We start from the raw sequence: 27,041 nt of genomic DNA on the forward strand, positions 1-27,041 counted from the left end.
TGCACTGAAGAGCCTACAAACTGGATGCTCCGAGCACGAGAAACAAAAGGACGGTGGACACTGGGAGGAAGGCTGAGGGTGACAGTAATTATATCATATGGTTACATAGATAGCTATGATTACAGATCACTCCAAATCCTCAAATTTCTATTTTAAACAAAATAAATAAATAAAATCATCTATTCATCACTGTCTGATTTCTTGGAACAGCCCAGCAGAACTGGGTGCTTAAGAGGAATCTGAAACAATAGATGGTAGTGGCCTTATGAATTAATTCAGGGACTGCACTTCATGCATAGAAGTTCCATGCATAAGTACGTGACTATTAGTAAATATGAAAAAGTAGCTAACAGAGACCAAATCTCTGTCTTCTCTTCCCTCCCTTGACATTTGAGCTCTTAAAGACTGCAAGTATTTGGGATTTGCTCTCCCCAACTTATGTTTGAGCTGCATACCTCCTGATAAGGGGTAAGAGCAGAAGCTACTCACAGCAGTTTGGTTGTCAAGAATAAGTCAAAGGCTTACACAAGTAATTAAGTGCATCACTGAGGTTTATTATGCAGGAAGCAAAATATTGAAATATGTTGGGAATCCCTGTGATTACTTTACGTAGATGAAAGATTGTATGGAGCAGCCATACCATCCTTCAAGCCGCATGCTGGAGATGTAAATGCCTGCTGAAAGATCTTTTGCACAATAGAAATGGCAGAATCAAAGGCCTCAAAAAGCCTTTTTGAATATTCTGAGGATGATGTAATTTTTGAAAATACTTGCCATTTGGTGCAATGTGGTCTGTTTTATAAACATCTCCCAGGGAAGGACATTCTCCCCCTCCCATAGGTTTTATCCCTCTTCTCTGCAAATTAATCTGTTCAAACTATGAAAATACAGCCATGCATATTTATGAGTTAATTTTGCATTATAGTAGCTCTGCATAATAATAATTCTACTCATCTTCTTGCTCAGGGCAAAAAACTTTTTTGATGGGTAAATAAAATTTAAAAAATTTAATCAAATCATGATGATAAAAGAAAGTAGTGTATGTGCCTGGGCTGATAATATTTTTATGACAATTTTGTAAGGCTGCATTAGTGATCAGTGCAAAACAGAACCAGAAAGAGGAGGATTAAGCATATGCTGGGCTCAAACTTATCAAAGGCAAATCTCTTGAAATAATATAAAAATTCCCACTTGCTTCTGCCTCACCCAGAGAGCTAACACTGTCTATCTAGGTTCTTACCCAGCACTGTAATATCTGATTGCTGGGTGCCATCCACATCAAATATTTTGGAATCACATGACTCCCCCAATTCTTACCCAAAGTCACTGTGACATGACCTGAGAAGAGCACCATCGACCCCAGCAAGTGGTTACCTGCAGCAATCAGCCAGGCAATTTGTCATCCCTTTCTAATAATGCATTGCTGTAACAAGGGCCCCCTCAGATCACTAGGCCCAGATCCAAATGACCCTGCCTTAGACATCACCTAGAGAGGGCAAGCAAGCGCAAGAGAGAACTGTCAGGGACAAATTTCTTATTAAAATATTTTCAAATGTTTGAAATGGTTTGTAAAACCCCACATTTTTCTGGGTTCTCCTCCCTCCCATAGTGAGAGAGAGGTTACTTCCTCTCTGAAGGCCATGCTGAGTTACCTTGAACACATGGAATGCTTCAAACTGAATGTTGGGGCTTTTATCTCGCAGCAGGTTCATCATTAGCTTCAGGTTCTCTGGTTTGCTGATGTATTTTGTCATGATGGCAAAGTTGTGTCGGTCCAGAATCAGTTCACCCAGCAGCTGTGGGAACATTTACAAAAACAAAGGCTTTGTGACTCACCACAGAATTTATGATTCAGATGAAAGCACCACATTGTTATCTTCACTCCCAGAGGTTTCAATAGTGTCTTATCTTAGGCCATGGTGGCTTAAAAAATGGAGGGCCTTTAAAAAAACTGAGGTGAATTTGCAGTACATGCAAGTGAGATAACTGTCCAATAGCACTGATCATGCAAATAATGCAGAGCTAGATACCATATTAATGCATAGAGTAACAGTTGGATTGAGCCAGATAAAATAAAAGCAAGTACAACCACCCCACATTGTTGTGCTAATTCACCTCAATCCTTACATGCCCCATACTTTCCTGTTCTAGTCATGAGAAGACTGCAGATTTTACCAAATTGCTTGGTGCATGGACAAATGGGGACTACAACGAACCTACCAAACTCACTCCCACCTGTGTTCTGAACTAGGCTGTGAACTCAGGTGACTCTGAGAAAAGAGGATGACACCCTCATTTCAGAGAAAGGACTCCAAGCTTTGCCATAGGAGTTCAGGAACTACGACTTCTCAATGCTAACCCCAATGCAGTAACATAAAGATACCTCCTGATTTGCACAAGCACTAGATTAATTTAAAAGCATTTCTTTTGTAACCAGAAAAAGAAGTATACAAGGCCACTCTGTGACAGTCTGTGTAATAGTCTGAGCATGTTATGGCTATTCAAAGAAAAGTGTTCAGGAATTTTACATTACCTTTAAAGATTGTCTCTTTGTGACATAATTCTCAGAATGAAGCAGTTTTTCATAGTCCTCAAAGATCTAAGGGAACAAGAAAAAACCAGTGTAGCCATATTCTTCCTTCTCCCCATCCCCCTGTACTGGTCCTTCCTGCACTAAGCTTTGCGATGGCAGCAGCATAGCTGTGGCACTTCTTTCTGATGCCAGAGCCCAGCCCATATTGACCACTGATTAGCAACATCCAATCAGTGTTTGCTTGCACATGTGAATCCACCAGAGAATCAGGAACTTAGTGCCCTTGTGATTCACACCTTATGCCATCATCTTATACAAGATTATGAATTTGCTGCCAAAATAGAACACACAAATATAACATTAGTAACCAGAGACCATCTGCGGTAACTGTTATACCAACATAGGATTATATAAGTAGAGTGCCATCTATGTCCCTGGAAAGGCAGACAGAGAAGGATGGTGGAAGTCTGGCTTGTTAGAGTGACATTGCTATTTTTAGTGGGTTTCTATGCATGCATCTAACTTGCCAATTTTCCTTTTTGCTTCACTTCAGTTGTCCTCATTGTCATTACTATTCGCTATACCTTGGAGGCTTAAAGATCAAAATGAAGGCACTGCAAACACAGCATGGGGCCGTATAACAGACACAGAGAAATGTAATGGAGTCATGTAATGTTTATAATGCCTCCTCTTAATGTTACAGTTTCTGGGCCTCACTAGGTTCTGAGGACTTTCAAAGTCCCATTGAGTTAGTGGGAGTTGAGGGTTGCTCAGCACCATCCAGGATCAGATCTCTTGTGCTAAGACATTTTGTAGTTCTTGTTCATTAAATGTAGACAGAGCCATAGGTGGGCATAGTGATTTACAAACAGATAATCAGCGCTGAAAAAAAAATGAATTTGGAGAGAGACTCAACATGTTATACCAAGTGGTTAGAATGGGAGGAAAAGGTAATGAGACTACTACTTTGTGTAGTGCTTGCATAGTTTCATTTATTTTATAAAAAATGTAATGGGCCAAATCTTAATGAAACTAAAATCAATGTAGCTCCGTTTATTCATAAGTGTAGCTTCATTGGCATATGACCCAAAGATCTCCTAAAAATGGGGCAAGACTCAGGGCCATGAAACCTCAGCCAAGGGTTTTAATTAATGATTGTGGGAAGCAAGAGCCAATCACTCAGACGGCTAGACTGTGCCGCTGTCTATGCTGCCATGGCCACACTGCTATTTTTAGCAAACTAGCTCACACAGAGCTAGTGTGTGTAAGCCTGCCTGTGGTGAGACGCAGACGCTCAGCTGCGATGTAGATGTGCCCTCAGGCTCCAATCCTGCACTGAGTACCAGATGGGTGGAGCTTTGTGTTTGCACAGAGCCCTGGGGAGTCAGGGCTCCATGCAGCGATCAGCTCACATGATTCATAATGCAGAGGTTTTAAGTGACTTGTTCAAGTTCATCCGGCATTAACAGCAGTTAGGAAAATAATATACAAGAGCCATGACCTGCAGTCCCCACTTTAACCACTAGATCACACCATGTGATGCAAGTTCAACGTGGCACTCAAATGCCTTACCTGCACATTACACTTTGGCCATTAAAATGAGCAGCACCTTGGAAAATTTGGTTAACAAAATGTTTATTATTGTTAACCAGACTTAAATGGCGATGGTGACAATTTGATGGTCACAATTTCTTCTTGACCTGGTTGATCTTTTTAATGTTGAAATATCATTCACTGTTTTTGCCTGGTTGGTATAGCTGTGTATTTGAACAATGAGGTTATATGCAAACAAATTTAATGCATGTCTTATTTGAAGCTAACTTTAGCTTGTTCATACTGTTGCAATTAAAAAAATAAGCAAAAATATGTTTGTTAAAATGAAAGGGTGCTGTGTCAAAGAATGCAGTCCCTGGCTGTCTCATCACTCAAGGAGTGAACATGGAATGATACCTCCCATCTCGCTACATGCCAATGGTGGGCATTTGTCTGCATTGCCACAAACTTCATTCTCAGAGCCAAATCTGAGCTCAGATGTATGTGTTTAACACACCCTGATTTCAGTGGGAGTTGTTCATTTGTATCTCAGGGCACAATTTGTCCTTTATTGTTTAGGATATAATGGGAACGTCTATACAGCAAAGAAAACCCTGCGGCAGTGAGTCTCAGAATTCAGGTCCACTGACCTGGGCTTGTGCTATAGAGCTAAAAATGGCAGTATATACTCCTGAAGGAATTCTGTGCCAAAAAATTAAAAATTCTGGAAGTTTTATTTGTCAATAAATAAATGCAGAGGCTCCAGCATGGCAGTGGGGAGCACAGCCACTGGCTGCATGAAGGTGAGAGATCACCCTGCAGCTTCCCCACTCCCCACCCCCAGGACACAGACACAGTGGTGAGGCTGCACCTGACCCTGAAACAGCACAAGGCCTGGGCCTGCCCTAGAAATACCCTAGGGCCCTGCTCCTTTACCCCAGGCGCACCACATGTGGCACAGGCAGGCTCAACCAGGCAGGATCCAAGTGTGGAGGGGCTCAGTGTGGGGAGATCCAGGTATGGGGTGACAGGATTCTGTGTGGGACAATCTGGGTGCAGGCAACTCAGTGAGGGGTCTAAGTGTGGGGGGGATCTGGATTCACAGAGGCTCGCTGGGGGGGTTCCAGGTGCAGGGGCAATGGGACTCTGCAGGGGCTTCCAGGTGAAAGTGGTTGGGGCTCAGAGGAGGTGTCTTGGTGTGGGGGTCTCAGCTGGGGGGTCTGGGTGCTGGGAGAATGGGGCTTGTTGGGGTGGGGGTCTGGGTGCAGCTAGTTGGGGGTCAGTGGGAGTCTGGTGCAACTAGCTGGGGGCCGGTGGCATGGGGGTCTGGATGTGGGGGCTCAGGGTGGAGCAGGGGATGGGGCTCATCAGGGTGCGGGTTTGAATGCAGGGAGCTCAGTGGGGGGTAGTCTGGGTGCAAGGGTCCGGAGGCAAGGGGTCTGGATGCAGGGGGTGAGGCTTGGTGGAGGTATCTGGGTATGAGAGGTCCAGATGCACGGGGTTTGGGAGGATAGGGGAGCAGGTCCCTGTACAGTGACCCCTCCCCCTGCAGCTGGGGAGCAATGGGGGCAAGAAGCAGGGGAGGATGCTGAGCTTCCTGCAGCTGGGGGAGGTTTCTGGGGGTGGGTCTGACACAGCCCCAGCCACTGCTTGCAGGGAAGAGGAAATCCTGTTCTCTCCTGCCTCCAGCCCAGCCGGGACTAGCAGCTGATCCCAGCTCAGGGTAGGAGCCACTGGCTGGGGTGTCCACAGCCCTGTGGTGATTTACCTCTCTGCCAGCTGCTCCAAGTGCCTGAAATGATGCAACTGCGCAGCTAAGGAGTGGTGTCTGGCTGCTGTTGCAGCTTCCCTGTCAGAAAGTCATTTTTCTGCAGGGAAGCATGCACAGTATTCCCCGAGGAGTAAATATAGATGTTCCAACTTGGGCTGGATCCTGGGCTCTGAAACCTGGGAAGGGTAACAGAACCAAGGCTCCAGCACAAGCCAGAATATCTACACTGCTATTTTAGCCACAGCAAACTTGAGTCAGTTGACCCAGGCTCCGAGACTCACTACTGTGAGGGGTTTTTTTCCTTGTGGTGTAGACATACCCAATGTCTCCATTTATTGAAAAAAGAGTGAGCCCACTCTTGCAAGGTGGTGTGGGTGCCTCCTGCAAGATGCTGCCTGCCCTCAGCTCCACTGGCTTGAACACACCCCACAGGCTCAGGCCAAACAGGAACAGATTATGCTTTTGGTCTCCAGGTATCTTATTCTCATGGGGGACTTCAATCACCCTGGCATCTGCTGGGAGAGCAATACAGCAGTGCACAGACAATCCAGAAAGTTTTTGGAGAGTGTTGGGGACACCTTGATGGGGCAAGTACTGGAAGAACCAACTAGGGGCCATGCTTCTCTTGACCTGCTGCTCACAAAACAGGGAAGAATTGGTAGGGGAAGTAGAAGTGGCAACCTGGGCAGCAGTGACCATGAGATGGTCGAGTTCAGGATCCTGACAAAAGAAAGAAAGGAGAGCAGCAGAATACGGATCCTGGATGGCAGAAAAGCAGACTTTTCCCCCCCCCAACTACAAAAAGGATGTGGACAAATTGGAGAGAGTCCAGCAGAGGGCAACGAAAATTATTAGGGGGCTGGGGCACATGACTTATGAGGAAAGGCTGAGGGAACTTGACTTATTTCCTCTGCAGAAGAGAAGAGTGAGGGGGGATTTGATAGCAGCCTTCAACTACCTGAAGGAGTTCCAAAGAGCATGGAGCTAGGCTGTTGTCAGTGATGGCAGATGACAGAACAGGAGTAATGGTCTCAAGTTGAAGTAGGGGAGGTCTAGGTTGGATATTAGGAAAAACTATTTCACTAGGGCGGTAGTGAAGCACTGGAATGAGTTATCTGAATGTGGTAGAATCTCCATCCCTAGAGGTTTTTAAGGCCCGGCTTGACAAAGCCCTGGCTAGGATGATTTAGTTGGGGTTGGTCCTGCTTTGAGCAAGGGGTTGGACTAGATGACCTCCTGAGGTTCTCTTCCAACCTTAATCTTCTATGATTCAAAGAGGTACCAGTGATAGTTTTGAACATGTAGCAGTCTGTCTAGCTGAAAAAACAGAGTTCTGTTTGTTGACTGGAAGTCCTTTGAAGAACATTATTCTCCACTACATGTACTTTGAGCATCAGTGTTACACAAACTCAAGACAGTCATTTTATCACAGTGCTTTAGTACAGAGATATAGAGAATAAGTGAAGATATACAAATTGCCTGAGTCACACTGCATTTGTGACTCAGCAGCATGCAAGCTTGAAGGTAACATGACAACTTAATCTTCTGTCGAATTCCACCACCCATGTCAGCCCAATTTCAGTTGATTCCAACAGAATTTTCTGACCTACACTTGATTTTCCAAGATATTTTAAACCAAAGAGAAATGGCAATATACCAATAGACTAACTTACTTAGGATGATAACAGGTATATTCACATCTCAAAATCCCTTGGGATTTACAGAGACATAATTTCCAGTAACACTAAAATAAATTCTAGTAACTCTTGTCCTCTATCCTGAAGCATTACTGGGACATGAATGACCACTAGCTATTCCCTAACACTGACCAGATGGAATCAAACTGTAGCAAAAGGTAAATATTTTAAAAATAAAATTGGTCTAATATCTGTACACACGTGTAGCTCCCACTAGTGTTAATGTAGTTATGTTGTGTGCAATGAAGCGAGAATAGATTCTTCCCCTCTACTGTTCCACATCCTAAACAAGATTTGCTTTTGACATGGAGTTGTACTAGAAATCTGGAAGCCTGTAAACAGGATATAAGCGTTATTTCTACAGATGGCTAAGGAGGATTCTCTCTTGGTAAAACTAATTATTTTGGCTTATAGGGTGCAATGCTTGGTTCTAAGTAAAAGTTTTAGGTGGAGCATGTAGCCCTCAGCTACACATGCTCTGTTTATGAGCAGATTAGAAAGTAGGATTCAACTAGCTGCTGAAGTACAGGCATCTTCCCTGAAGTCCCGCTGCTGTTGTCCCAACTGGATCCCTCGCCTGGGAAATGGAGGAACTGTGCTGTTAAATGAACAGTTCTGATTGACACAAAGAATCAAGAAGATCCACTTATTTTTAATGTTTTTTTCTGAGTGGAGCCGAAATGCCACTACAAAAGGTTTCCAGTTCAGATCCAAGTGAGGGTGGATTCCTCACAGTAATGTTTGCAGGAACATATATGAAACCATTAAGGATGGAAATTATTTGTACTTACTGTGTCATAATTTTGTTCTAGGAAATCTGCTACCAACAATTTGTGTCTCGTTAGCAGGTCCTGGAAAAGAAACAAACAACCAGGGGAAAAAAATCACTATCTGAAGCATTTTCAAACTCAACCAGCTTTTCCCCCCCACTAGTTTGATCATCCCTTTAATCTTCAGTTGTAATGGCTCGGGGAACATTTTAAAGCAGCTCTTCTCCTTTACAAGAATTTCCAGCATTATCTCAATGAAAGAATAGGTAAAAGGAGTGACAGTGCACCATTTAATATCAGTTGCTGATTCATGTTTACTAGTTCAGTGAATAAAAACAAAACAAATACTATATTTAGAAAATATGTATCCTTAGATATTTTTGCACCTATCATATGGTCTGTGGGCACATATGCATATATTAATTTTTAAAATGCCAATTGTAAGTTGGAGCTATTTTACCTTTATAGAATCTACCTTTCAGAATACAGTGTATACCACAGGGACAGCCAGACTGTGGCCTGAAGTCCAAATGTGACCCATGAAACCTAAAACATGCCCCACAGATGCTCACTGTCACTCTCTTTCTGTAGCTGCAAAGTGATGACAAAGCTAATCAACTCCAGATTTTTATGGTTTATGGAGGCAAATAAGCAATTTAAATTAATTGATCACAGCAAAAACAATTACCAATTGCCCCATCTCAAAAAAGATATATTGGAATTGGAAAAGGTTTAGAAAAGGGCAACAAAAATAATTAGGGGTATGGAATGGCTTCCGTATGAGGTGAGATTAATAAGACTGGGACCTTTCAGCTTGGAAAAAGAGACGACTAAGGGGAGATATGATTGAGGTCTATAAAATCATGACCGGTGTAGAGAAAGTAGATAAGGAAGTGCTGTTTACTACTTCTCATAACACAAGAACTAGGGGTCACCAAATGAAATTAATAGGCAGCAGGTTTAAAACAAACAAAAGGAAGTATTTTTTCACACAATGCACAGTCAACCTGTGGAACTCCTTGCCAGAGGATGTTGTGAAGGCCAAGACCATAATAGGGTTCAAAAAAAGATAAATTCCTGGAGGATAGGTCCCTCAATGGCTATTAGCCAGGATGGGCAGGAATGGTGTCCCTAGCCTCTGTTTGCCAGAAGCTGGGAATGAGAGACAGGGGATGGATCACCTGTTCTGTTAATTCCCTCTGGGGCACCTGGTACTGGCCACTGTCAGAAGACAGGATACTGGTCTAGATGGACCTTTGGTCTGACCCAGTAGGGCCATTCTTATGTTCTAATAAATATTGTCTACATTTATTTATTTAAAAATAAATTTCTATATGAAGAAGGAGTTTGAACCCGAGAGGTTTTAAGCACCACAATTCCTATTTGGAGTTAAGAGAAGACCAGGACCATAGATTTCACTGAAAGTTTATGTTGCTAAACATCTCTTTGGCTCAAGAGTAGCCCTCTGCGTAGCCCTCTGGCTCCTGGCAAATGCTAGTGTGGCCCTTGGCATCACAGAGTTTGGGTCCCCTGGGACCTGACTCTCCTCTTTGGCAGTTTTAAATAGTGTAACTCCATTGCCTTCAAAAGGGTTACTTTCCATAGGAGTGAGAAGAGAATCAAGCTCCTCATCTAGTAAATTGACCTAAGCCATTTTTTTCAAATTTGGGTGCCTAAAAGTTAGCCACCTAAATCCATATTTAGATACCTAAAGAAAAAAAAAAGGCCTGATTTCCATACAGGCTGAGCACCCACCTTCCCTACTGAAGTGTATGGGAGCTGCAGGTACTTGGCACCTCTGAAAAATCAGGCCACTTATTTAGGAGTCTAAATATGGATTTATGTGGCTAATTTGAGGCATCCAAATTTGAAAAATTTTGTCCTACTGCTCTCTTCACTAAATTGCACTGAAATGCAATAAAAGCCTAGATCTAAAGCCCATTCAAGTCAATGAGAGTCTTTCTGTGGACATGAACAGAAAGGGCTTTGAATCAGGCCCTGTATCTTTTTCTTTAAAAGATCTCTCTTCTTTTAACAGCTTTGCTACTCACTGTCAGAAGTTGAGGCATATGCAATTGTCTTTACACAGAAGTGTTCTCAATAGCTCCAAAAATATATTTAATCTGATGGTTCTTCAGTTTTTAATTTGATTTATAATGAATTATATTGAAAGGATTAGTATTTAAAGGATTTGTATTTAGCAGCCATTGAGAAGAGGGAAGAAGAGGTCCTCATAAACATGGTTGCTATAAAAACTAGTATACTATATAGTTAGTATATTCTTTTATTCAGCATGGATGTGATGAATTCAGGTTAATTAGCAGAGTGGACTTCAGCCTGCTTCATATGCAGGGAACTTAGCAACCAAGCACAGCATTTTTCATTGTGTCCAACAAACTGCATATAGTCCAAAAATTAGTTTTGTTTTTATTCATACAAAATCACAGGACAGAGTGGTGCAGCAACATTTGACCAGCATTCTTCCCACCTCCCAGCTGCTCCTGATACCTCCATAGCAGATTATGTCTCTAAATACAAGTCTGTTTTCCCCAATCCCCTTGCATTGCTCGGCAGCTCAATCACCCTCTGCCGTGCACCTGGCTGAATTTAATTAAAAAGTATATCTTAATATCATCAAAAATTCCAATATTTCCCTACTACAAATATCCTTAGATATTAATGCAAATTTAATTAAGCCCTTCTCTGGCCCCTGCAACAGACGAGTCTTTCTTCTCTGCACCAAACACCCATGTGATTACATTATACAACCCAACAAGGGGGTGGCAAAACCCAGATCAACAGGTGCAGTAATCCACCGAATGAAAAACTGTAATGCTTGTTTTTACAGTCTTAGTAGTCAAGATATAGCTATATGTTTTATAATTCCTGTTACTTTCACATCACTTATTGCTATTCCAACTTAATGGAGATACCAGGATCAACCAATGTTTAGCTAGACCAGTGCCACGTCTCTGACACTAGTCAATACCAGGTGCTTCAGAAAAAGGGGCCAAAACAAACAAAAAAAACCACCCCAACAACCCATAATGGACAATTATGGAGTAACCTGCTCACAGAGGAAAAGTTTCTCTTAACTTCAGGAAATTAGTAGCTGCCTTATGCCCTGAGCCATGAGGGTTTATGTTTATAATTTTTTCATCTATTTAATGTATCTATGGATGTTACTATTCATACAGACATACAATTCTATTTTTAAATCCTACCATGCTTTCAGCTGGTGGGTCCATGACTATATAGGTCCATTGGTTATACATGGCAGGGTCCAGCAGTCTATAGTCCTTAATACAGCTCAAAAGTGCTTTGTCCCATGCCCTGCCTTGTGGCTGGGGGAAAAGGAGATTCTGTTACCCACCCCCACCCATATTTTTCTCTTGCTTAAAGCCTGATTACTCTGATATTGTGCAAAGGATATGAATTTCTTCCACAGTAAATTAATGGCAGAGCTGGAAATAGAATCCAGGAAATCTTACTCCCATCCCCATGCCTGACCAAAAGACAACACTTCCTCTTTGAATACAAAGAGGGTCATTGACGATCAAAAACTTGAGTCATGTGTACATCTTTGTAAAATAATACTGCTGTACATATTTTAACTTGGAATTCTCTATATTTATGCATTAGTTCAAGTATCATGATATTCAGCTGGAGATAAAGATGGATAGCAACTTCAAGTCTTCTTTATTGCTTAACAGAGCTGGTTTGTATTGGAAATCTGGCCTCACTGACCACTTAGGAACAAGGTTACTCCCATTAAGCAAATCTTTACTCCACTCAATATTTCAAGGATGACAGTAAAAATTAAGACCAGGTTTCGGGATGTGCCTTACATTGGTGAGTTGAATTCGCTATTAGACTTTCTTCTAATTACATCCGAGGTTTCTCTCATCATGTTTCTAATTAGCTTTTCAAGAGGAAAGAAATAACTTGTTTCTATGACAGCAAAAAATCTACTGATAGGAGAAGGAAAAAAAGAACCATATCTATATTTAGAAGAATCTCTCATTGCAAAGATTTCCCCCCAGCTTTTTTAGGTGGTTTTTACAGAGAATAACCAAACTGTTCCTACGCATTAAACCTAATGGGCAAACAAATTTTGCTCAAGGACTACACTGGCTATTGCAAGTCACATATACATCACAGTCACATATACATTGCATAAAGTAAAGCACATTGCAGCCAACATCCTCTTTAATAGGGAGATATGGCCTGTGGAGACTGCAGGTCCCAACATGCAATGCCGCATCTGGACCTGAGCAGCAACCACAGACCACAGAATTTAATTTTGCATCTTGCATTTGGTCCACCTCAGCCCCCCATTAGAGGAAGATTTAACAGGGGGATAGCAGAGCAAATTCCAGTCATGCCCCTCTTCTTGCTTTGAGGGACATTTAAATAAAAAGGTCGCAGTGTTTCAGTCAGTGCTGAAATGGTTTGATCTAACCTGTTGCTCTCCCGTCTCTCTCCTCTTGGCCTACCTCTCCAATTTCTCAGTATTGCTATCCCCCAAGTTCCCAAAATAATGAAATTGGCATAAAAGGTCATGAAATTTTCTGAAAACAATAGATTCGGGGTTCTTTTTAGTTGCCTTTTGAGTCCTTAAGGTGCGATCAAGTCATGTTTTCAAGCTTTTTCCTGCAACCACAATGGCTAGATGCTTTAAAAAAATGAAAGCAGAAATTCTAACATAATCACATGAAATCAGGAGCTGAGACTTTAAAAAACTACAAATATCACAGGACTCTCAATAATATTGTGAGAATTAGCAACACTGGTTTCCGCTTGTCAAAGTGGTTGCTACAGCTGACCCTCATGTTGCCTCTCCAGCTCCACATCACCCTTCTCCTGACCCGAGTGCCATTAGAAACAATCAGTTGCACACACAGAAAATGGGAAATGATTGCCTAGGAAGGAGTACTGCGGAAAGGGATCCGGGGGTCATAGTGAATCACAAGCTAAATATGAGTCAACAGTGTAACACTGTTGCAAAAAAAGCAAACATCATTCTGGGATGTATTAGCAGGAGTATTGTAAGCAAGACACGAGAAGTAATTCTTCTACTCTATTCCGTGCTGATTAGGCCCCAATGGAGTATTGTGTCCGGTTCTGGGTGCCACATTTCAGGAAAGATGTGGACAAATTGGAGAAAGTCCAGAGAAGAGCAACAAAAATGATTAAAGGTCTAGAAAACATGACATATGAGGAAAAAGAACAGGAATACTTGTGGCACCTTAGAGACTAACAAATTTATTAGAGCATAAGCTTTCGTGGACTACAGCCCACTTCTTCGGATGCATACCAGAAGTGGGCTGTAGTCCACGAAAGCTTATGCTCTAATAAATTTGTTAGTCTCTAAGGTGCCACAAGTACTCCTGTTCTTTTTGCGGATACAGACTAACACGGCTGCTACTTTGAAACATGACATATGAGGGAAGACTGAAAAAAATGGGGTTTGTTCAGTCTGGAGAAGAGAAGACTGAGAGGGGACATGATAACAGTTTTCAAGTACATAAAAGGTTGTTACAAGGAGGAGGGAGAAAAATTGTTGTTCTTATCCTCTGAGGATAGGACAAGAAACAATGGGCTTAAATTGCAGCAAGGGCAGTTTAGGTTGGACATCAGGAAAAACTTCCTAACTGTCAGAGTGGTTAAGCACTGGAATAAATTGCCTAGGAGTTATGGAATTTCCATCATTGGAGATTTTTAAGAGCAAGTTGGATAAACACTTGTCACGGATGGTCTAGATAATACTTAGTCCTGCCTTGAGGGCAGGGGACTGGACTAGATGACCTCTCAAGGTCCCTTCCAGTTCTAGGATTACCATCTAACCTTGCCTGTCACTGCTCTATTCCCACATCCATACTCACTGTGGCTCTGCTTCCCCTCCTCCCCATCTAAATCCAATCTAGAGACTTACTGTTACTTCTCTACCAAGTTCATTTGCCAACTTGACCTTTATCCTAAAAACTTCATGTAATGTAAGATGCAGCACTATTCCCATTTCCAGAATTATGGGAAGAGATTTTTTTATGTACTGCTACAAATGTGCATTGTGAAGTATCATTAAACATTGAGGAAAAGGGAAGAAAAAATACTGAGGTAAAATGAGACTGAAATGACACCTACGATTTTGCATGAATTCCTCTATTTTACAACCCTCACCTAACATACAAAGTAAATATAGACCTACATGGTAAGTACTGTGTAATCACAGGGTAATTATTTTCACCAGTTTATTTCTTTATTCTAAACTAGTCTCATGAACTACAAGTTTACAGAGTCATCAGTTAAAATTTGCCGCATCGCTGTACTGCAGTCCTAGGACCGTGTGACCAGTACAGGTGCATGTGGCACCTTTGATCCAGTCAGGCTGTATTGGAAATATTTTCAAGTTACATGGATCTGCTGATTACACACAGGAGGCAAAGCAGTCTGCAGTCCCTAATACAGCTCAAAGGTGCTTTGTTGTATAGCCTGGCACCAACTCCATGACCACAGTGCTGGGGCTGGGAACAGCAGTAATGCAATTAGTCATTCTTCTTTTTAAATGATTGGAATACTATTGAAGAGGTAGGAACAAAGGGAACCTTTTGTGGACAAAGCAGTAGAGGAAATGAGCATGTGGAACCCTCTATTATGGGGTGGGAGACATGTGATTGAAGCTGGTGCCCTCTTCAGGGATTCTTATATTTCTTCTAACAATATACTAAAGGGGCATTGGCGATAAGTTTGCAGACTCCTACGTGGTATTGCTGGATCTACCAGTTTTGTTTTTTTGTTTAAAAAAGAACTACACTGACCCAAGTACTCTCTTGTCCAGAGTGCACATTATAGTAACGTATGCACGTTCTCCATCCTTTTGAGATGGCAACATACATAAGGAGTAATCTCTGAATTACTTGTCAGCCAAAATTCTTACATTATCTATTAGTGGACAGTACAAAGCCAGACCTGAAGCGGAGCTCGGTGTCGCTTGAAAGCTTGTCCCTCTCACCAACAGAAGTTGGTCCAATAAAAGACATTACCTCACAGGCTTTGTCTCTCTAAACTGAGTAACAGGCAGCATGGTAAAATAACACAGCATTTCCTACTTCACAACCATTCCATGGACATGGAGGTCCCAGATGCCAGGCCTGTCAAAGCCAGCGACAACCTTGTTTAGGAAGGTCCCAAAAAATACCTAGTTGAGAAGGCATTGCTTTCCAGTGAGTCTTCCTAATGCTGCTATCAGAGTTCACAAATGACATTGCAAAACCAAGACAAGCTGTGGGAGGCACCACCCCAGAATTGCTTAGAAGAAAGATTTAGGCAAAGTTGGTCAGATGAAATAGCTGACTGATTGGAAATTATTAGTACATGGTACCATCCTGATCTGATGAAAAGCTGATATTAAACCAAGTGGCAGAGATGTCAATCAGAGGGGAACAGGAGGACTTGTGGCACCTTAGAGACTAACAAATTTATTAGAGCATAAGCTTTCGTGGACTACATCCGAAGAAGTGGGCTGTAGTCCACGAAAGCTTATGCTCTAATAAATTTGTTAGTCTCTAAGGTGCCACAAGTCCTCCTGTTCTTCTTTTTGCGGATACAGACTAACACGGCTGCTACTCTGAAATCAGAGGGGAGATGTTTCAAATCCTCCCTCTTGGTTGTTCTTATTCTCACTTGTGCAGTGTCTAAAAATTGACAATTTAAAGTCCTTAGGGCATGGACCTTGTTCAACTACCCATGCTACCAATCTCCTAGCACATCTTTGGAAGTGGTATTAATAATTATATCAGCCTTTTGTCCAGGATGGTTAAGCAAAAAAAGAGCTTTTTTTTTTTAATTATGTGTTTAGCATGTCACTCACTTCAGGCATGGAATGAGTACATTTTGTTTGGGCCGAAGCTGGCAAAATCTGCTTTATTATGGGATTGGTATTATTTTTCTGCACAGCATCTGTTATCCTGTTGCAGTCACAGAGCCGGGTTTGAAGGTGTCTGGCAGTCATTCTTTCAGTCTGTTTTTACTGCTGTTTCAAATATGTGGTGATGTCTTTTCTATTGATTAAGATTTATATTATTCAACTCAGCAGAAGCATCAGTCCACAAGGACTTAGTGAGGATAAACTTCCACATACAATGTCAGCACTCAGTTCCCTGAAACAATAATGAACTAAACTGTGCCATTTAAACACAGCCTATGGTAAAAAGTGGTATGTGGCCACACCTCCCCATGGAGACCACTGGGAGATATTCTGTGTCATGGAGGCAGAATACCTCCTTGAACGATGCAGTACATAGGGGACTCAAAACCACTACTACACCCCTTTCGGTGGTGTGCCTTGCCAGTTTTTTCTTCTGTGTGTGCCAGGCCCACTCCATGGAATGGTGCAGAGGAGGGGAACAGAGTCTTGATTCCACCTCCCTGCTCCTCCAAGAATATGGAAGCAGTGCAGATACAGCAGTTACATCTGGCCCTTACATGGGCCCCCCAAGGTGGGGAAGGTCCTTGCCCCTTCTCAGTTTGTAGAATGTCTGTGCACAGATTAAGAAAGTCACATATTTTATTTATTCATCAAAATTATTCAACAAAACTTTCATTAATTTTTGTTGACTCTGTAGCTTGCTATTTGAATTGTGTTGTTGCATTGTGATTGATCACATTAATCATATGATTTACATCTGTTTTGTGATCGGATCAATGTAACAACCAATTTGCAAACGTATTCCAAAAAGCATGCTGATGTTTTGGTTTTGTAATTATTTTAAATTTAACAATAAGGGCACCTAGAGCCCAGACAGGATTTCTTTTAAGTTGTACTTAAATCTGGATACAAACTAAATAAAGGATTGTGAATACTGTGAAAGGTACTTCATTAACTATTCACGCAAATATTCATGGAATTTATTTGCCTAACTCTGCTTCTGAAGAATAAAAACCTAAAGGCTGCTGCAGCCTCAGGTTCCTGAACTTTAAAGAGAATGATTTCTTTAATCTAAGAACAAGTCACCTGAGTCTGCATAGCAATTACTCTCTTAGGCCATAATCCTGAAATTCATTGCATGTTCCAGACTGCTGCACCCATGCAAAGTCCCAGTGACTTCATTAGGGTTCTGCGTGGGTGTAGTAGCCTGTCTGCATGCAAGAAATTGCAGTGATCAAGTCCTTAAAATCTGAACCTGCTTGGTGCTCCAAGCCCACAGATCCCCAGGGAGAAGGCAATGAGTACCATGTAGGACTGGATTGTAGAACTGCCAATATTTTAAGATGAATCTATGAGAAAAGCTTGTCCTATCTAGAACTATGGCTAAGCAGTCTGGTGTGTAAGGACCAAACTCAGAGCAGTAAGATGAAGTAAGGAACATTGTGAATGACTAAAATGATTCATCCCATATATTATTTTTAAGGGATTATATGTGATACATGGCTAATTTTAGTTTTAAATGGTTATACAAAATGCCTTGGAACATCAGGATGAAGGACATCAAAGAAATATAAATCTGGATTAAATTAAAGACTCTGGACTGACTCTACCCCTGCTGTAAATCCAGTCACAATCTGACCAGGGATGAATTTAGTCTTCTCTATCTAACAGTAAAAAAAGCAGTCTACTAGAAAGAAAAACCCAATCCCTATGTATTATACCACATCCAACAGTCTAAAGCCAGTGAGGGAGGAGTGCTGTTTTAAACCCAACATTGTAAAGTTCCCATAGACATCAAATAATTTACCTTAAATGTAGCAAAGGCATCAGAAGCGATGTCAAACGTTGACATTTCCACATATTTGAAAAAGTCTCTGAACTGTTCTGAGAAAAGGATGATTTTGGCAAGTGGCTCATGCCGGATACATTCTCTCAGCATAATTCCACAGCGTAAGGCAATATGTGGTGCTTCGTACCTAGAGTATGAAAAAGCACCAGACAAAGAGGGTTATTTTAAGCATAAATGGGCAATTGCCTACCACATATAAGATGCATCTACCAACACATACTAGAAGGCCCTAATACAGAACACTGGATCCAACCTTCATGGCTTGGACCCATACTTGAGAAACATCAGCAGGTCTCAAATTTTTTTTTTTTTTTTTACAGGCAACCCCTTTCACATTGCAAGCCTCTGAGTGTGACCCCCCTAATAAATTAAACATACTTTTTAATATATTTAACATCATTATAAATGCTGGAAGCAAGTGGGGTTTGGGGCGGAGGTTGATAGCTCAGGACCCCCCATGTAATGGCCTCGCAACCCCCTGAGGGGTCCCGACCCCCAGTTTGAGAACCCCTGAGCTATATAATTAAGGTTGCTAATAGTACAAAAAAAGGGGGGGAAGGGGTTGGAATGAAAACTAAAATTTTTGAAATACTTACATTTCCATTGAAATTTTTATGCTTGGCCTCTGCTGAGAGGTGATTTTGGGGGGTGTTTGAAAATTTTGAACAGAATTCCTTCACCATTTTGGAATTGAGAGGGTAAACCAAATACAGTATATTCCAACTCCCTTTTTAAATAACTCGGAGACCCTTAACTTTTATAAGTAAAATATATACCGCCTCATAGACCGTGTTTTTGCCCCCCTCCACTCTGCAATAAGAAAAGACTCCACTGGAACACTAATCTCTAACAAGCAAGAGAGGAAGAGTTTATCCATGCAGCCTCTTCAGTGTCTGTCTCTCTGCAGTTCTGATGACCTATTCTGTAGCCTGGGAGTTTGAGCAGAATTTTGTTCATCTCAGTCTCTGTGGAGATTTGTTCAGAAGACCAGCATTTGGCCCTCAGGTTGTAACCACCTTATGGCGAAGACACTGTATCGTACAGCAGCAAGCACACTTGTAAACCCCGGGGGGAGGGGAGGAGAAGAGTCATCTCTCTCTAATTCCTATGTAACACACTGTATCTCCTTTAAGTCAAAGTGCATACTGAAATAAAGCATGCAAGGTTTCAAGAAAAAAATGGATGTGATTTAGCCAACCCAAAAACCTCCAAACCTCTTCCCGCTGCAACATTTAAATTACTACACAATGAACAATGTTCATTTAGCTGAAAATGACAGGGCCCAAATGAACAGAGAGGAAACTCTGCTTCAATAGGTTGACTGTTAGCCAAAGCTTATTTACCTTATTGTTTCTCTGCACAATTAATTTCTACTGTCAGGCTAAAAAATAAGACAGACTGCCATCTGTGCTGTGAGTGAGTGGGCCTTTCAAATTCACCACCAGCTTCCACGTTAAAAAGAATGGTAGTGTTTCCAGAGCATACTAAGGCTGCATATTTCCATGTGATGACTACAATAGCTGGCCTAGTGAAAAATGAACCACTGATTCAAAAGTCAAATGAAGCTCCTCTTGCCTCAAACGAAAATAAATCCCAAGCAGCTGATGACAAGCATGTCTCTATCATTTGGGGGGCCATTTGCACACTAAACATATGACTCTTTAGATAGTAAATGTCCACTGATGTTTTCTGCTAAGAGTTTCCTCTTCTCTACTGCATCAGGTCATATTAGTACAAAGGCACATTTTCAAACAGAAGAGGCAGAGTCACTTCTAGGAGTGTGGCCAGGAAATGTTTAATGGCTGGGCTGGTGAACATTTTAGGAGGAATATAAATAAATGTTTTATATTTTTGCCAACACAATACACTTCCAAAAACACAGGTATCATTGTAAGTAAATGCAGTAGAACCCTTAAGTAATTTGGTATGTCACTGGGGCTACATAAGCAAGGCAAGTTGTACTTGGCTCCTGGAATATACCTGAAAGAAGATTACCAGCTGTCTGGCCATAATTAGCACTTTGTCTGCACCAGCAGTTCCATTCAGCACCACTGTGGAATTTAACAGAGAACCAGAAGGGAAAGTAATCCATTACCAGATGCTAATACAGCATTTTTAGTGATGATGATTAGTTATTATTAGCTGAAATGTGCTCAATGGTATAAAGACACAAAATGAAGATCCTACCTGCTCTGAAGAACTTTCAACCTAAAAGTTAGACACTGAACACGGGATGCACTGGGAAACCCAGAAGAAATCAATCACCTTTTTAATATTTACAACCCATTTTTGTGGACACTGTGAAATCAGCAAGTCAAAGAGAGACTTGAAGGAGAATAGAAGTCAGTTGGCACAGTGGGGGCAGGATAGAAGAAGGCACGGAGATAAGGGTGGAAGGAGACAAGCAGGGCATCAAGACTGGAGGGGCACAAGAAGAGACTTCTTGACAAATTGCCACATCCCCCTCAGCTTCTTAGGCCTGACCTTATACCACTGAAGTCAATGAGAGTTTTGCTATCGACTTTAATGAGCACACGATCAAGCCTTTAGTGATGCTGTAATAGTACAGATATTATCCCTATTGAGAAAGGAGGCAGCAATGGAGCACAGCACAGAAACACAGCATGGCAAGGTAGCCCATGGAGATTTTGAACTCTGATTTTTTTCATGTACAGAATGCCATCCTAGCAGCTGCTGTAATTTTCTCTGGTACAAAGTTATACATTATTTTACATCACAGGGGACTGAATTCATCCCTGGTCTAACACCACTGAATGCAATGGATTCCAATGGACATCGGGGATTAATTTGGCCCAAGGACATTTGCTAATTTATATATCAAAAGCTACATTCATTTGAAGTCCTATTTGCACTCTGCAAATCATACTGAGCCTCCATAAAGGGAAGATACAAAACCATTAAAAGTTAGTCCCCTTGGCAGCAGGTAAGTCAATTATCCTATTCTTTTTATATTATACACACACCACACACACACACACACACACAAAAACAACCAACAGTTTGCTGAGTCTTTTTGTGAAGCTAACAATTTGGGAGGGATTAACTGAGAAGTAAAATGAAGACCGGATGTAATAATAGTTATCTCAAGCTGGCAGTGCCACTGCAGTATTACACAGGAAATGCTGGGAAGGAGAGCTTATTCAGGAATCTTCCCACTTAACAACAGAGCTCACATTATGCAGTGAAAAAAAGTGACCTTTTGTTGTTGCTGCTGGGAACTGACTGTCAGGTGGCAATGGAAATTTTTCATTCAATACTGCGCAAACAATGACTTGCCTTCATGATAGTTCTGTGTGGTTTTTTTTCTACAATTGTATGTAAAACATACATCCTGATTGACTTATTTTTTAAACAAAATATATGTCAGAGATAGCATCCTATAATTTTATAACAGAGATGGCCAAGTTCAGGGAGATAACAGGGAGAGAATACTTGTGGCACTACTTTGGGTTTGTTTCAGTTTTTCTTCCTTTTTTAAAGAAATATTATATTATATTCACAAGAAAATACATAATAAATAAAAAAGTAAACAAAGGAAATACAGGGCTGAGTTAAGCACATAGACCCAATCTTGCAATTCATGGCACATGAGCACAGAAGACTGGTCACATGCAACAAATTGCAGGCTTGGGGCCCTACCCCTACGTTAGGCACTTACTATAAGTTGTGGAAGTTGGAACTCAACCCCAAAGTTGGATCCATGCAGATAGGTGCCTCTGTTCGCTCAAATGTATTACAGGCTCAAGGCATCTTATTAAGATCCCTTGTATAAAAAAGTTTTATCAATCAAGAGAGAGCACAAAGAGTTCTATAAAGGAACAGAAAGCTGTGTTCGAGTCAAAGACAGATACATGGCATGGTTTCCTATCTCCATGGGAGTTCAGCAAGGCTGCATTCTGTCACCATCTTTGTTCAATACTGGTATTGATTGGTTGATAGATAATCTTCAGGAGGCAGCCATCAGTGGCATTGAAGTGAACACTATTCTGCTTTGAGATCTTGAATACACCAATAACATGGTCTTGTTGGATCAGTGTGGTGAATTGCTGCAGCTGATGGCCAATCTGGTCAGGAAAGAAGCAGTGCATGTTGATCTGGTAATTAATCTGGATAAAACTAAGCCTCTGGCCATTCCCATCAAGCAGCCCTCAGATCCAGATTACAACCAGTTCAGTAAAAATCTGTCCAGGTAGCAGGTAGCAACTGTCAAATACTTGGGCAGTGTCAGACAGCACTGGAGAATGCTCAAAAGATGTAGATGCTTGGATAGGTGCCGACTCCATAGAGAAAAATAAGCAGGTGCTTAGCACCCAGCGGGAGCCAAGCTCCCCCCCTTCACTCTCGCCCGCTGGCGGCCCGTGCTGATCATCTCCTCCCCCTCCTTGCACACCGTGGCTTGCACACTTGGGGGAGGGGGTGGAAAGAGGTGGAGAAGAGGCCGGCGGGGTGAGGCCTTGGGGGAAGGGGTGGAATGGAGGCATGACCGGGGGTGGAGTGGGGGCAGGAAAGGGCTGGGTGGAGTGGGGGTGAGGACAGGGGCTGAGCAGGAGTTGAGCACCCCCGGGGAAAATTAGATGCCAGCGCCTGTGGATGCTTGTACGGCAGCAGCTGCTGTCATGTTTCATGCCGTTCAGCAGCCTCTGAGGGGACATCAAGCTTGCTATGAAGCTATGGATCTATGGAACCATGGTTATATCAACTCCATCGTATGGAAGCGGTGCTGAGAAAGGCTGAAGAACATCAGATTGATGTTTTCGACCTTCATCATTTTTGTCAGTTGTTCCATATCAAGTGGCAGGACAAGTTCAGAAATGAGGATCTTCAAAGCCAATAAACCCAGCAGCCACCTTCATCAGCAACGGTTCAGTTTCAGCTGTTTTCTTGGTATGGACATATAATAAGAATTGAAGACCAATGAATTCCGAAGCGTGTATACTAAGGAATGTCACTACACGGCCAGTGATCACATGGTGCAAGAAGATTGCTAGTGAAGGCCATAAGCTGAATGTGCAGCTAGACCACATTAAGCACCTTGACAGAGATCAGTTCAGGTGGTGCTTGATTTACAAGGAGGCCATGTACCTTTGGGATTTGCCACAATGATGAGGAGTATATAAAAGTTACAGCATTCAGCAGCAATCCCCAAATATTGCTGTGATATTGTAAACGTGAGAGTTTTGGACCATTCTAGTAGAATTCTTTAGTTCTTTCTTATAAGGTTCTCCAGGACTGGCATACATTAATATTTTGGCACAGTTAATAGTGCTATTCCCATTGATATTACAATATACATTATAAGCTTCCATATTATCTTTTTTTCCCTATTTATTTACAGAGAATCCAAAGAGTACTTGGGACACGATCCAAAAATATTTTACAGAATTGCGCCACACTGTATAAAACCAGGCAATGTGCCAAAGAAAATGGGAGGAGGAAGGAAAGAAGAATCCAAAGGATAGAGCTAGCAAAAAGGGGTGAAAAAATGGTTTAAAAAACTGATTTAAAGATTAGACAAATATTTATTTTTTACTTAATCAACAGAAAAATTTATGAAATTTACCTAAGCAGTGATTAAAGGAGCTATTATCACTGTCACGTGACAAGGCAAAAGGGTCACAGAGAGTTGCTTTCCTCTAACTCTGAATAAGAAACTTAATCAGCACGAGAAAAACATTATTTCTTCAGCTCTTCTGCCTCTCTCTACTTCACTGTCAAATTTCTGCGTAGAACCTTGCTTAGCCCCTCCTACCTGGATTCCTGCTAGAAATTTAAAGGAACAGCATACATATCTTCATAGCCATTTGAAGCTGGACTGCCAAACGGTAGACTGAAGAAATCCTTAGCCCCACAAGTTGTTTATAGATGACTACTACTGATGCTATATCTACACTTAAAAACGCTGCTGCAGCTGTGTTGCTGTAGCACTTCAGTGTAGACATTCACTACAGCAACAGGTGGGGTTCTCTTATTGCGGTAATTAATACATCTCCCTGAGAGGCGGTAGCTAAGTTGATGGAAGAATACTTCCATTAACCTAGTGCTGTTTACACCAGTGGTTAGGTCAGCATAGCTGCGTCTCTTGAGACGTACCTATGCCAATGTACCTTTTCAGTGTAGACCAGCCTGAAGTATTTGGGATTGGGGAGCAGCAGAGATGGTCTTCAAATGCCCCTTTCTGTAGGATTTGACCCATGCAGATCCATGCTGAGCACAAATCACATTTGTGGGAGATACTCACTTTCTTACTGCCTATGTTCTCCTGTGGAGACCTGCCAGGGAAGTCACATCTACAGCCAGCAGAGAAGAACAGAAATCCCTCACACAAATCTCTGCAGACTAGTCTCAATGCAACAAAAATGTAGCTTTTCATTTGAGCAATGTATTCGCAGGCAGGGTACTTCAGGATTTGACCACATCAACATTAAATAGGCAATACTTTGAATGTATCAAAACGAAGCAACTATATAAGTGAGCTGTAAAGTATTTCCTTTGGGAATTTTGTTTTACTTATTATCATCCAACTCACTTTGTAGTTGACGCCCAAAATCTGTGTGCCTTTTTGCACATCATCTTTTGTATATGCAGTCATTACAACTGGACATAAAAGTCACATGCAAATGCCAAATTTGTGCAGACAAATGCATTATTGACACAAGTAAGTGAATGGACTTCATGCCTTGCTTTATTAAAATCTGCTATATATATTTTAATATCATTAAATTTAACAAAATGCCAATATTTTATAGAGAAACAAATTAGCATAATCATTAAGACTAGTTTTCTGAAATAGAGTATTCACCCAATACATAATCTGTAGTTTGACATTAATTAATTAAAATTCAGCAACAACAAAAATCCATATAGCTGGCTGACATCCTTTTGAGAAATCTGCTGCCTCCGTAACTCAGATTAACAGATATAAAACAAATCTGAGTTTCAAGGTTAAGGATAAAGTTAAACATATCATTGGATTTAATAGTTAAGACCAATGAGTGGCTCAGTTTCTGTATTTATCACGCAACTTTATCAAAAATAGTGGGCCCAATCCTGCTCCTATTGAAGTCAACCAGAATTTTGCCACCAATTTCAACAGGAGCAGGCTCCTAATTTGGAAAATCTGGGGGGAAAAAATCCCAACTAGTAATACAGTCAAAGTCCAATTCTTTTTTTTTTTTAAATCATTACCAGAGCTGTGAGCATATTGCCGGCTCTTGTGATTTCATTGTAAGTCTTGCAATATTTGGGATTTTTCTTAAAGTCCCAGCTCATGGAGCTATGTTGTTATATGAAAATCCCAGAGTGCATTTTTTGTAAACAGTAAATTGCTATCCATGGTTGCAGAGAAAAGCTTGAAAATTAAAACCCTAAAGGCTCAAAAAAGGTAATTAAAGACCCCCAAATGTATTTTTTTAATCTCAATTTTGGGGGCCATTTCCTGATTTTTGAATGCCTGAGTTTAACAGTACTGCTATTATATGGTTAACCAAGAGATTAAACTGGTTATATTTATTAACTGACCAATATAATGTCTTATTTTTACATAGTAACTTTCATCCAAAACAATCCTAAAGCTCTTTATAAACAAGGGCCTATATTCACCCTCCCCCAGGAAAAAAAAATGAAAGGGTGATCAGAAAATAGCAGCTTTCAAACCATGGAAAAGCTAAGATTCTCAATATAAGGGCAGGGAGATTTGTGGCCTAGCAGAGAGAACAGAAGCCTCAGAGAAGTTTGGCCTCACTCATGCATTCCCATGCATCAATGCAGTTAACATCCCCTCTGTGCTGCTGCCTAGTCCCCTTTCATGGCAGCATAGCTCACCTTGGAGGCCTCTGAGCTGAGCACTAACTCCTTCTGTGAGACAGAAACCAGAGGGAGAATTAATGCTGAAAAGAGCAGTGTTAACTTCTGCATTGATCTGCACTTGGGAATCTGCTGGTTGTTGAGGGGAACATGTTCCCTGATTCCATCCCCCTCTCTAATGTCAGTCCAAAACTCAGAGCCCCAACTGTGCAAAGTCCACGAGGAAGAACTTCCATGTGGTCACGAGGGGTTGTAGAACATGTCTTTCAGACACCAGTACCTTTCTTGTAGACTTCTCAACACAACATGCAATAGTCCAGAATTTGGCCAAATATTTATAAATATTTTGCTCACTACTGAAATGCAGCCACCTGTGAAGGGAACCCAGCAGTTACTTAGCTGCACCCATCAATCCAACACAACAGTTTAGGGCAGGAATGGAAGAGAGTATCTCATGGAAAACAGAGGCGGAAAGCAGTCAGAATGTAATTACCCCAATATGGAGTTTGGCCAAGAAATCATGACCAAATAAATAATGCAGGTACTGAAATGTGTACAAGTGTCCATTTAAGTAGTAGCAAGTCAACAGAAGCCAAGAAATCTGAAATTAAGGCTGAAATTTCATCCACTTTTTTTTTTTAAAACCATCGTATAAGGTAGATCAAATGCCATACAAGCATGCTCCAGACAATCCTGCTTAATGGAAATCAAACTCAGATTAAAATGAACACCCACCCTTTTAGAAGCATAAATAGGATATGTGGATGGGCACTAATGTATTCCACAGTAGGGCTTCGAGTGCCAATTTGTCTTCTCAAGATGTTGTTAAATATCTGGGACACATCCTTTTTGCCCTATTAAAGAAACAAAACATAGTTGCAAGTGTGAAAACATGAAAGAATTTGATTATTCATTAGAGTCTTTATTTACAATAGGAAAAGAGACCCAAAACAGAACAAGTCAACACCAGCTTGCCCTACCTGTCTTTCTTTGCTGTTGACCCCCCACATCTTATTGCTCGAAAGATGGGTGCATCTTCAATGGCTCAACAGGATCCTTTGGTTCCCCCATCTATTTGTTCTGGACAATACCAATTCCACCATTTGCATTTTTCTTTTGCCAAAAATGCAGACAAAA

General features: G+C 41.4%; 1 protein-coding gene across 14 annotated transcripts in view; it reads right to left on the reverse strand.

Moving 5' to 3' along the window:
• Window positions 1–27,041, reverse strand: part of CAB39L (calcium binding protein 39 like) — a 101,387-nt gene that overhangs the window by 6,868 nt on the left and 67,478 nt on the right. For 10 of the 14 annotated variants that reach the window (XM_065593936.1, XM_065593889.1, XM_042842734.2 and 7 more), the window contains 5 exons: window positions 26,640–26,758; window positions 18,039–18,207; window positions 8,326–8,385; window positions 2,534–2,599; window positions 1,653–1,796 (listed from right to left, as the gene is read on the reverse strand). In XM_065593936.1, coding sequence (XP_065450008.1) covers window positions 1,653–1,796; window positions 2,534–2,599; window positions 8,326–8,385; window positions 18,039–18,207; window positions 26,640–26,758 — 558 coding nt within the window. Of the gene's footprint in view, window positions 1–533; window positions 1,487–1,652; window positions 1,797–2,533; window positions 2,600–8,325; window positions 8,386–18,038; window positions 18,208–26,639; window positions 26,759–27,041 lie in introns of those variants that run through there. The other 4 variants (XM_065593928.1, XM_042842733.2, XM_065593952.1 and 1 more) reach the window with 2 other exon arrangements.

The sequence above is a fragment of the Chrysemys picta genome, chromosome 1 (genome assembly GCF_011386835.1).
Source record: "Chrysemys picta bellii isolate R12L10 chromosome 1, ASM1138683v2, whole genome shotgun sequence".
Taxonomy (NCBI): domain Eukaryota; kingdom Metazoa; phylum Chordata; order Testudines; family Emydidae; genus Chrysemys; species Chrysemys picta.